At 56.4% G+C, this 11,374-nt stretch overlaps 2 protein-coding genes across 10 annotated transcripts in view; one reads left to right on the forward strand and one right to left on the reverse strand.

Moving 5' to 3' along the window:
- The window catches only part of TEAD2 (TEA domain transcription factor 2), a 22,374-nt gene extending 18,093 nt beyond the window's left edge, over nucleotides 1-4,281 (forward strand). For 6 of the 8 annotated variants that reach the window (XM_010351057.2, XM_010351059.2, XM_003940346.4 and 3 more), the window contains 3 exons: nucleotides 1,097-1,264; nucleotides 2,245-2,397; nucleotides 3,425-4,021. In XM_010351057.2, the coding sequence (XP_010349359.1) occupies nucleotides 1,097-1,264; nucleotides 2,245-2,397; nucleotides 3,425-3,538 (435 nt within the window). In that variant the 3' untranslated portion in view covers nucleotides 3,539-4,021. Of the gene's footprint in view, nucleotides 1-1,096; nucleotides 1,265-2,244; nucleotides 2,398-3,424 lie in introns of all 8 variants that reach the window. The other 2 variants (XM_010351062.2, XM_010351064.2) reach the window with 2 other exon arrangements.
- A 163-nt stretch (nucleotides 4,282-4,444) lies between these two features.
- Nucleotides 4,445-9,841, reverse strand: CD37 (CD37 molecule). Of its 2 annotated transcripts, XM_003940351.3 has the most exons (8): nucleotides 9,627-9,837; nucleotides 9,449-9,521; nucleotides 7,871-7,995; nucleotides 7,685-7,759; nucleotides 6,791-6,895; nucleotides 5,902-6,138; nucleotides 5,465-5,548; nucleotides 4,445-4,620 (listed from the first exon to the last, which is right to left on the reverse strand). In XM_003940351.3, the coding sequence occupies exons 1-8, from the start codon at nucleotides 9,693-9,695 to the stop codon at nucleotides 4,543-4,545; spliced, it is 846 nt and encodes a 281-aa protein (XP_003940400.1). In that variant the 5' UTR covers nucleotides 9,696-9,837; the 3' UTR covers nucleotides 4,445-4,542. The 2 variants fall into 2 exon arrangements, with proteins under 2 accessions (XP_003940400.1, XP_010349371.1); XM_010351069.2 differs by lacking the exon at nucleotides 4,445-4,620 and having other exon boundaries at nucleotides 4,629-5,548; nucleotides 9,627-9,841.
- Between the last annotated feature and the right edge of the window lie 1,533 nt (nucleotides 9,842-11,374).

The raw sequence follows: 11,374 nt of genomic DNA on the forward strand, positions 1-11,374 counted from the left end.
TCTCTATGCACTTGACTAGTGGCATCACGGAGGGCGTCTAGCCTCTCTGATTCGGCTGGGGGGAGGTGCTCTGAAGAGGAGTCAGGCCTCCTCCGGCTGCATGAGGTTCCGTTGCTAGGGAGTAGCCACTTGCCTTAGCAACCAGGATGAGAGGGGTTCAGAGGGAGGGATCCGTCTTCAACAGGTTGCTAAGGAGTAACTGCCTCCTTAGTAACCAGGCCCTTGGAAGGGGCTGAACTCTTGAGTTGCGGGCTTCAAGAGAAAAAGGTTGAATTCCAGGGCTCCTTTGGTTACTGGGGAGAGAGGGCCAAGACATTTTAGGGACCCAGACTTCTCCAACACTTATGGGCAGTGGATCTCCTCCAGAAACCAGCCGTTGGAGAACTTTGAAAGCCAGGTGCGGTGGTGGCTCATGCCTTTAATCCCAGCACTTTGGGAGGTGGGAGGATCACTTGGGCCCAGGAGTTTGAGACCAGCCTGGGCAACATGGTAAAAACCCGTTTTTACAATTAGCTGGATGTGGTGGCATGCACCTGTGGTCCTAGCTACTCAGGAGGCTGAGGTGGGAGGATCACGAGCTCAGGAGGTCAAGGCTGCAGTAAACTGTGATTGCAACACTGCATTCCAGCCTGGGTGACAGAGCAAGATCCTGTCTCCAAAAACAAAACAAAACAAAACAAAATGCTGAGGAATTGACCTGAGAACTGCAGGGGTAATGGGGTCCCCACTGTTGTTGTTGTTGTTGTTGTTTTTTGACACAGAGTTTTGCTCTTGTTGCCCAGACTGGAGTGCAATGGTGCAATCTTGGCTCACTGCAACCTCCACCTCCCAGTTTCAAGCGATTCTCCTGCCTCAGCCTCCTGAGTAGCTGGGATTACAGGCGTGCACCACCACGCCTGGCTAATTTTGTATTTTTAGTAGAGATGGGGTTTCTCCATGTTGGTCAGGCTGGTTATTGAACTCCCAGCCTCAGGTGATCTGCCAGCCTCGGCCTCCCCAAGTGCTGGGATTACAGGCATGAGCCACCGCTCCTGGCAGTCCCCACTGTTTATAAGGGACGTCCCCTCTGACTCATCTGTGCCTTCCCATCTCCCAGGCGGACCTGAACTGGGGCCCAAGTGGCGAGGAGGCGGGGGCCGGTGGCAGTAGCAGCAGTGGTGGCTTCTATGGAGTGAGCAGCCAGTATGAGAGCCTGGAACACATGACCCTCACCTGTTCCTCCAAGGTCTGCTCCTTTGGCAAGCAGGTGGTGGAGAAGGTGGAGGTGAGGCTGGAGGGGTGGAGCTCTGGGCAGGTGAGCGCCCAGCCACCCACCACTCGGGGGTGCAGAATGGATCAGAAGCCATGATGGCTCAGGCATTTGGGGGTGTGCATGGAGGGAGTGGCTCCCAGCCTCTTTGAGGGTTTAATGCATGAGTTGGGAAAAGTTGTATAGTTCAGAAGTCACAGGTAGGAATCATTCTGAGGGCTAACAGGGAATGTGTGGCATAGAGATTTAGTCACAGAGATTGAGAAGCGTCTTATGGATATGGAGACATTCCTAAGGCAAGAAGGTTGAGAAGTAACACTTAAGGCCTGGTGAGGTGGCTCACACCTATAATCCCAGCACTTTGGGAGGCCGAGGCGGGCAGATCACAAGGTCAGGAGTTTGAGACCAGCCTGACCAACATGGTGAAACTCCGTCTCTACTAAAAATACAAAAATTAGCCGGGCGTGGTGGCAGGCACCTGTAATCCCAGCTACTCAGGAGGCTGAGGCGGGAGAATCACTTGAACCCAGGAGGTGGAGGTCACAGTGAGCCGAGATTGCACCACTGCATTCCAGCCTGGGTGACAGAGCAAGACTCTGTCTCAAAAAACAAACAAACAAAAAACAAAACAGAAGTCACACTTAAGGGTTGCTGGAGACTTGGGGAAGTAAGTTTAGAGATCGGACAGAGTTTGCAGATGTCATGGAGGGATCTTTGGAGGGTATCTGGGGGCTGGGAGGTTAGAGGAGTTCAGAGGTCTTTGAGGGTTCAGAGCATAACTTTGAGGGGCTTGTGATTTGCAGGCACGGAGATCCTGAGCTGGATACCCAAGGGTTCCGGTCCAGTCTCCTGTCACTGTGGGTGGGGTGATGTGAGGGGGGAGCAGTGGGAGTCAGTGTGGTGGCATCTAGGAGGCACAGGGTGGAGCTCAGTTCGTGGGGTGACCCGTGTCTCTCTCAGCCAGCATTCTTCCCACTCCCTGCCCCTTGGTTCAGACGGAACGGGCCCAGCTGGAGGACGGGAGATTTGTGTACCGCCTGCTACGTTCGCCCATGTGCGAGTACCTGGTGAATTTCTTGCACAAGTTGCGGCAGCTGCCTGAGCGATACATGATGAACAGCGTCCTGGAGAACTTCACCATCCTGCAGGTAATGCCCGTGGCTGAGCTGGAGGGGGTCCCCGGATGTCAAGGGACAGTACCTGTAACAGACCCTCAGTCTAGGGGAACTCCTCACCTAGGAACGGACACAGCAAGGACTCTGAAGTGAACCTTCAGCCTGAGGCTCTTCTAACCAGGAAACTGATACAGTGGAGACCCCACAATTGACCCTTGGTTTAGGCGACACCTTCACCTAGGGAACTGACATAGTAGGAATGTCACGGCACTCTCTTTTTTTATTTTTTTATTTTTTTTTTTGAGATGGAGTCTCGCCTTGTCACCCAGGCTGGAGTACAATGGCATGATCTCGGCTCACTGCAACCTCCAGCTCCCCAGTTCAAGCAATTCTTCTGCCTCAGTCTCCTGAATAGCTGGGATTACAGGCACGCCCCACCATGTCTGGCTAATTTTTGTATTTTTAGTAGATATGGGGTTTTACCACGTTGGCCAGGCTAGTCTCGAACTCCTGACCTTAAGTGATCTGCCTGCCTTGGCCTCCCAAAGTGCTGGGATTACAGGGGTGAGCCACCGCACCCAGCCCCGCAGCACTCACATGTCAGGCAGCCCCTCCTTCCTTGGGGAAGCTGACTGGAGGACACTTTAAGGCAGAGCCTCAGCTTCTCTGAGAACATGATATGGTGGGAGCCCCTTTAATGTCGGGGACTGTGCTGAGGCAGAGACCCCTTGACTGCAGAACCTGAAAGGAGGGTTGTCTCTTTACCTGTGACATGATGGGGACCCCTTTTACCTGGCGAGTGTGATGTGATGGGAACCCGATTAACCCTGAGATGTGATACATCATCACTGCCAACCCTCAGCTGAGGGTAACCCCCATTGCCTAGGGCACCTGACTTGTTGGGGCATCCCTTTCTCTTGGGGAACATAACATGGCGGGGGCCTGCTTCCTGGAGATGGAAAAGAGGCCTGCTGGTGTCTCGTGATAGCTTGGGGGAGGGCACAGTGGTCCCTACCCCTCTCTTCTAAGCCTAAGTCCCTTGTCCTGGCCTCCCTGGCAGGTGGTGACAAACAGAGACACCCAGGAACTGCTGCTGTGCACCGCCTATGTCTTCGAGGTCTCCACCAGTGAGCGTGGGGCCCAGCACCACATTTACCGCCTGGTCAGGGACTGACCCAGAACTGGCTCACCCCCAGAACACCTTCCTACCAGGGAATGTCCTCCAGCTCACCTCGTGCTTCTTATTTGGGGAGGGGGCTGGGACGTGAAGGGGCTGACCTCAGAGGCCTAAGCAACTGGGGTGGTCCTTCCTTAATAGGGCCCCCTATTTGTTAGAGGGGTCCCCAAAACTTGGAGAGTTGCACTGGCTGGGACTGAGGAAAGGATAAACCCCGATATTGGGACCTCACAGTGGGTGTCTGATAGGACAGATCACTCCAGAGTATCAGGGATTCTGGGGACAGGAGTGAGACAACCCCCAGGTACAGCACTGGCTTCTCAGCCCCTGGCAGGGCCCCCCCCCCACTCCTCTGCATGTCTTAGAGGGCCCTAGTTACACATTTGCTTGTCCCCTTTACTTTTTCCCAGCCACCCCTCCCCCTGAAATTTCTGCCTCTCCCTGCCACTCCCACTCCATGACCTGTGAGATCACAAAGTGAAGATTAACCCTTTTGTGCAGGAGCAGAGCCAGGTGGGCCCTGAAAGTATTTTTTTTTAATATAGCAAGATATTTATAAGGGGGTGCTAGGGACTTGACTTTATCTCAGCTGCACAAGCAGTGGGGTGAAGCTTTCTAATCTCATTCCCCCCTCCTTCTAAGTGAGCCACAAGCTACTCTTTCCTCCCTCCCCTCTCAAAGTTTGGTTTGTGTTCCGACAGAGGATAAAGCTATTTTACCAAAAACGCAGGGGATTTATTCGAGGTTTGGGCGAAAAATAATCTTGTGGGAGGTGGTAAGCCGACAGATGGGGGCAGGAAGCTGGTGGATGAAAGCCCCAGGTCTCATGGGAGAGGTGACAGCAGCGTGGTCAGGCGGCCACCTGGGTCCCCAGGGGAATGTGAAGGCCGGGGTGGGGGGAGTCTGTAGGCCAACTGGGGGTTAAACAAATATTTACAGGCAGCGGGGGACGGGCCCAGCGCACGTGACAGGGGTGGGGCAGGACTTTGGGGAGGGCGGGCCTAGCGGTATCGGGCGAGCCGGTTGTAGACATGGTCCAGGTTTCTGCACAGGAATATCGAGAGCGTCATGAATCCGAGCTATAGAGAAAGGAGATGGGGTCAGAGTAGTCGAAGGGGTGCTGGTGAGACGGGGGTGGATGGGGCTGGAGAAGAGGCTAGGTATAAATGGGCGGGGCTCGAGGGGAACTGCTTCAGGGCTGGCTGATGAGGCGGGAACAGCTGCCACAAGTCGGGGTTGGGGAAGCGCCGCTACAATAGGTGGGAAGGCGGGGTTGGGGGTAGAGGCTGGAAGGAGTAAGGTCAGAAGCAAGCACAGGGTCCTTTATTCTGGAGGCTCATCTGTCTCCCCCTCTGCCTCGGCCTCTAATTCTGCGCCCGCAATCCCGGTATCAGGCTGGTCCTCGTCTTGAACCCACAGCGGCCAGGGCCCCAGGGCCATGGGCAGCTTGCCCTGTGGGGCCTTGACCCCCCAGTTGGGGCAGGCACCCGCTATGCCCCAGCCACTCCACAGACTGACGTTGCGCCCGCTGCTGCTGAGCACGCCACAGCGCCCGCCGCCGCCGCTGTCAGCGATCAGGCTGGGCCCGGGGCTCGAACCCCGGGCTCCTGGCACGTGCGGCTCGCGTTTCCGGTGGAGTGCCCTGCGCTGTAGCTGTAAGCTCAGCACCATGACAGTCATCTGCGAGGAAAGGGGTGGGAGATCGCAGCCAATAGCAGGAGGTTTTCCCTGCCTACGGCCAATCAGGGCTCCCTGAAGCTAGGCCTCCTCCACCTCTCGTGCTGGGTGGGGCGGCTGGAGGGCCCGGGTAGGCTGCGCTCCGCCCCGAGCGCGTCTTTCCCAGGCAACCGGAGGACGCGAAATAAAGGGAGGAGCCATCTGGGGATTTAGGGCCAATTGCGAGTGGGGGCGGGGCCAGATCACCTCGAGTAGGCCGACGCCCAGGCAGATGCCCACTACGGAAATCAGGTTGTTGTGCAGCCACTTCCGTAGGCTCTGCGCGCAGCCCTGGGGGTGTAGGGAAATGTTAAAGGGATTTTTTCTGGGACGTTTAAGCCCAGGCCCAGTGTTCTTTTCAGCCCAACCCTCACCGCCTTCAGGCATCAGGGCTCTCTGGTCTCCTTACTAGTGCACCTTCACTTCACCTCTTCCAAGCCAGGCCCCTCCCTGGACGTCTGTATTCCAGATCCAGCCCAGCCTTTTCTTTAGGCTCCGCCCTTCGCACAGGCCCCGCCCCTCCCACAATACCTTTCCTTTTCTTGTGGCCCCGCCTCTCCTGAGGCCCCGCCCCTCGCCGGCAGCCCTCTCCTCCCGCAGGTCCCGCCCCGTTCTACAGGTTTCTGCTCGGAACCCCTACCCACCTCGCGGTAGATGTGGCTGTTTGCAGGGACCGCGCAGATGTCTGTGCTGTGTCTGGACCACGCCAGCGGTCCGAGCATGCTGAGCTGGGGCAAGATCACACTATCCAGGATTGTAGAGTCGTTGGTCGCCGACAAGTTGTAGCAGGAGCAGGGCACGCGGTGCACCTCCGACCCGTTGCCTCTGAGGGTGCGGACCCGGAACCAGTCCTGCGGGGAGTGCCAGCCGCAGCAGCGCAGCTGGGAGAGGGATACGGGTCAGAGGGACCTCGGGACTGGAGACATAGGATGCTGGGGATCAGGGGACAGGGTGATGGGTATGAGGTCAGGTCAGGAAGCAGGGTATTAAGTGGTGAGTGTGGTATCGGTAGGGGACAGTGGGCTGGAGTCGCGATGGGCCCGGGGACATTACGGGAACATGGGGCTGGGAGAGACACGAGTCACAGGGTGACCTGGGGCTGGGGGAGGAGCTGCAGAGTCGCGCTGTGGACTAGAGATTGGGTGGGCAGTGTAATTGAGCCTCTGATACCGCACAGGTGAATGGGAGTGCGAGGCATGTGAGTCTCATCGGGGGCGGGGCCCGGTGGAAGCCAAGAGTCTGTGGAGTGGGAAACCGGGTCTCGGGACTAGGGACCGAACTACGTCGGGGCGGGGGCAGGGACGGAGTTTTAGAGGTAGAAGGCGAAGCCCCGCCAGGGTCTTGGTACTGGGAAACTGAGCCACGCCAGGGCCAGTTATGTCATCTGGGGAGTGGGGGATGTCGGGCCTAGGAGGGGTTGGGGTACGTTAGGGTCCTAGAGCTGGGGGCCGGGGCCACGTGGGGGTGGAGTCCCTGGGTAGCACAGGGCTGAGCCGGGTTAGTCCTGGAGGGAGCTGGAGGAGGGGGGCGCACCTGGAACTGCACGTAGTCCCAGCTCTCTTCGGCCGCTGTCTCCTTGGGGTTGGTGCGGTAGTTTTGGATGGTTTTCTCTACGATGTCCTGCACGCTTCGCTCCAGCTGAGAGGCCACCAGTGAGGCTGGACCCCCTCTGCCCCGCCCCTCCCCTCCCAGGCTGTGCCAGCCCCAGGGGCTCCCTGTGCATCTCTGGGTTGGCCTCAGATCCTCACGGAATGGCTAGCTCTGTACTTCAGATCTGTTTCTCCCACTATTTCTACGGTTCATTAAGTCTCTGGCTCTTCTTTCAGGGCGTCTATTTCTCTTGTTCTGTCTCTTTTTCCTGCGTGTTTCCCTTTGGAGCTGTTTATCCCTCTCTCCCTCGGTCCAGGTCGGTGTGTCTTTCTCTGGCCTTGTCATTGACTCTGTCTCTCCCTCTCTGTCAGGCTCTATATTTGTGTCTCTCTGTCCTCTGCCTCTCTCTCTCATTCATGATTTCTTCTTATTAATTTATTTTTTGGGACAGGGTTCTTACACTGTCACCCAGGATGAGTGCATGGCTCACCACAGCCTTGAACTCCCCGGCTCAAGCGATCCTTCCACCTCAACCTCCCAAGTGTAGCTGGGACCACAGGCGTGCACCACCACACTCCGATAATTTTTTTTTTAGTAGATAGGGTCTCACTGTCTTCCCCAGGCTGGTCTCAAACTCCTGGACTCAAATGATCCACCTGCCTTGGCCTCCCAAAGTGCTGGGATTAAAAATGTGAGGCACCAGGCCCAGCCTTTTATTTCTTTTTATCTAGGTCAGCCACTGTCTACCTTTGTTTCCGTCTCTCTCCGCCCCCTCCCACCACTCCCTTCCCCCTCCTCCCCACTGGAGGTGGATGGTGGTGGCTGCAGGAAGCTCACCTGGGCTCGCTGAGTGGAGATGAGGATTCCCAGGGTGATCTGTGTGGCGAACAGGAGCAGCAGCATCCCGAAATACTGGGGAACAGAAGGGAGAGGTCAGGTTGACCGCTCCACCCCCTCGGCCCAGGCAATTTTTGGGGGTGGGGATGGGGTGGTCCTAGGGATGGAGAGGGATGGGGCACTCACCAGGCCCAGGAGGCAGCGGAGCTCCTTGAGGGCCCCCACACAACCCAGGAGGGCGAGGCCCATGGTGAAGATTCCCGAGATGGCCAGGACTTTGGACCAGATCTGCAGGGGCACGAAGGCCAAGCCTGGGAGAGGCGAGGGGGTGATGATGAGCCGGGTGGCACAGCTCCAGGCAGCCCCATCCCCTGCCTAGGCAGCCACCCAAGTGGGGAGCAGTTTCCTGGTGCCCTTCTCTCTGGGACACTGCCCAACCCTGAGTCCCTGTCTCCTTCTGAAACTTTCTCTTCTTTCTGGGCCTCTGTTCCCATCTCTGGATCTCTGTCTTTCTCTTTTCCTCTCACCCTCTCCTTCCTCCTTTAGCTCCTCCTCATCTCCAGTAGTTTCAGCCCTATCCCTTGTTCTGTGGCACTGGCTTGGTTCCTTACACTTCCCTGAGGCCTAGGGAATGGTATCGATTTCCCAGGGTTTTTTTTTTTTTGTTTTTTTTTTTTGTTTTTTTTTTTTTTTGAGACGAAGTCTCACTCTGTTGCCTTCACTGGAGTGCAGTGACTTGATCTCGGCTCACTGCAACCTCTGCCTCCCAGGTTCAAGTGATTCTCCTGCCTCAGCCTCCCGAGTAGCTGGGATAACAGGCACTCACCACCACACCCAGCTATTTTAGTAGAGACGGGGTTTCACTATGGTGGCCAGGCTGGTCTCAAACTCCCAACCTCAAGTGATCCACTTACCTCAGTCCCCCCAAAGTGCTGGAATTACAGAAATTAGCCACTGCACCTGGTCCCTAGGGTCATTTTGACAGACACATGGGAACATGTGTTCAAGCCACTCTTCAACACAGGGCAAAAACTTCTTAAATATGAGCGTTTAGTGTTTAGGTGGTTACTCCATCATTTTGTTTTATTTTATTTTTGAGACGGAGTCTCACTCTGATACTCAGGCTGGAGTACAGTGGCGCGATTTCTGCTCACTGCAACCTCCGCCTCCCAGGTTCAAGTGATTCTCCTGCCTCAGCCTCCTGAGTAGCTGAGACTATAGGCACGTACCACCGTGCCTGGCTAATATTTTGTATTTTTAGTAGAGATGGGGTTTCACTGTGTTAGCCAGGATGGTCTCGATCTCCTGACCTCATGATCTGCCTGCCTCAGCCTCCCACAGTGCTGGGATCACAGGCGTGAACCACCGCGCCCGGACCGGTTACTCCATTATTATTTTCCTATTATTGTTATTAATGTTATTTCTGCTCTTTTACTTCCTTGCTGTGTGACATTCAGCAAGGGACTTCCCCTCTCTGAACCTCAAGAGAGGGGAAGGTTTGTGGGGGCATCTGACCAGCCACCCGACCCGGGTCCTACGGATAGGAAGCGCTTGAGAAATGGCTCTCATGATCATCAGTTTGTATGCACAACCCCATTTGCCAGAAGAAGACGCAGGCTTCGAGAGGCGAAGCAACAGTGAGCAGTGGATGGGAGCCTGTGGCCTCCCTGCAGTCTGGCACCATGGGTCTCCCTGAGACCAGGGACACCCCAGGAAGTTGCTTAGTTGGGCGGAGGCCCTCCCGCCTGCCCCAGCCCCCCTCACCCACAAAGGACACGAAGCTGCTCTTGTCGATGAGGATCCAGATGCCGAAGCAGAAGATCAGGCTGCCCAGCACCTGGGGAGAGGAGATGCGGCTGTGGGGGTGGGCCCCAGCGGGGAGGTGAGGGCCGGGTGATCGGCAGTGGCTGGGCCCGGGCTGGGTGGCCATGAGGCAACTCACGAAGAAGAAGAGGTTGAAAACGAAGAGGAAGTACTTGATGAGGCTGAGGCAGCTCTCCTGGGCCGACATCTTCACCTGGAGGGGTGAGCAGTCTGCTCACCACACAGAAGAGGTGTTGACAGTGGGGGAGATGGGCAGAAAGACAGAGGCTGAGAGAGAGAGAGAGGGAGAGCTGAGAGAAAGGAAGAACCCCGAAAGAGGAAGTTCCAGGGTGGGGCTCCACCCCCTCCGCTTCACTGGAGATGGCTCTCTTCTCTGACTCTGTCCCTGTCTCCCTCACCTGCCCCACTGGGACACACACCCTGGTACCTGAGGGGGCTTGGAGTTTGTGGGCACCAAGGACTCACGGGGCAGTCCCTCCCAGGTCTCCATGGCTCAGCCGGGGGTGGGGTGTGTCTAAAGGGATCCCTGATTTACTGGCATCCTCCTCTGGGCATGGGGACCCCAGGGCTGACCCTGGACTGCAGCCGACCTCACAGACACTCTGACCTCATGGCCTGCTACGCTCTGCCATCTCTGCGTGCAGCTGTGCCTCCCCTCCCCGCCCTGGGTCTCTTGTTCCTCCTCTCTGCGTCTTTGTCCCCACCCTCCTGCCACTCCCCTTCTCTGTCCCCTTTTCTCAGCAGTCTCTCCCTCCTCTGGGTCTCTCTCCTCCCTCTCTCTGTGTTTCTTTATTTATATATTTGTTTTTTGTTGAGACAGGGTCTCACTTTCACCCAGGCTGGAGTACAGTTGGGCGAACAGCTCATGGTAGCCTGGGCTCAAGTGATCCTCCCACCTCAGCCTCCGAGTAGCTGAGATGACAGGTGCACACTACCATGCCTGGCTAATTTTTATTATTATTATTTTTTTTGGTAGAAATGGAGTTTTGCCATGGAGTGTGTTTATTTCATTTTTAATATTTAATTTAAAAAAATAGAGACAGGGTCTCACTAGGTTGACCAGGCTGGTCTGGAACACCTGGACTCAAGCGATCCTCCTGCCTTGGTCTCCCAAAGTGCTGGGATTACAGGCTGAGCCACTGTGCCTGGCCCCACTCTGTGTTTCTGGCTCCTTTGGGTCCCTTCCTCCTTTCTCCCTTCCTCTCTTTCTCTTTTTGTTTTTGAGACAGGGTTGCCCAGGCTGGAATCCAGTGGTATGATCATAGCTCTCTGGAGTCCCGATCTTCCCAGGCTCAAGCGATCCTTGCGTCTCAGACTCTCCAGTAGCTGGGACTACAGCTACCTACCACCATGCCTGGTTCATTTTGTTTTTGGTAGACAAGGGAATCTCACTGTATTGCCCAGGCTGGTCTCAAATTTCTGGGCTCAAGCGATCCTCCTGCCGTGGCCTCCTAGGATGCTGGGATTATGGGCGTGAGCCACTGTGCCTGGCCTATCTTCCTTTCTCTGCCTCCCCTTCCCCACTTCTCTTTGCGCCTCTCAGATTCTGCAGCCTGTTCTAGACCAGGGAGTACCTACCTGCTGGGGGCAGGGGCTGAGTACCTGGGGAAGTGAAAGTGCTACAGGCTTGAGGTGGGAAGGTCCCTGGGAGTGGGGAGGGCACTGGGCCGTGCCAGCACCCCCAGCGGAAGCTGAGCATCAGGCAGTACTTCCTGCCTCTGCAGTGGGGCCCAAAGGGGCGGTGGCCCCAGAGGGGCAGGTGCTGAGACTGGGACCCTGACAGATGTGGGTTTGCAGTGCCTGGTTGCGGGTGCACAGCCAGTGGCCCCTGCAGCTGCCCCTGGCATTCCCATGGGCTCCCCGCTC

The sequence above is a fragment of the Saimiri boliviensis genome, chromosome 14 (assembly GCF_048565385.1).
Source record: "Saimiri boliviensis isolate mSaiBol1 chromosome 14, mSaiBol1.pri, whole genome shotgun sequence".
In the NCBI taxonomy this organism is placed as follows: domain Eukaryota; kingdom Metazoa; phylum Chordata; class Mammalia; order Primates; family Cebidae; genus Saimiri; species Saimiri boliviensis.

Excerpts from the sequence above, each read along its gene's own strand:
- CD37 (XM_010351069.2), bottom strand. The coding sequence starts at position 9,695 with ATGTCGGCCCAGGAGAGCTGCCTCAGCCTCATCAAGTACTTCCTCTTC. Across the intron at positions 9,522-9,626 it reads TTTTCAACCTCTTCTTCTTC|GTGCTGGGCAGCCTGATCTT; the intron begins GTGAGTTGCCTC and ends TCCTCTCCCCAG. Across the intron at positions 7,996-9,448 it reads CAGCTTCGTGTCCTTTGTGG|GCTTGGCCTTCGTGCCCCTG; the intron begins GTGAGGGGGGCT and ends CGCCTCTCCCAG.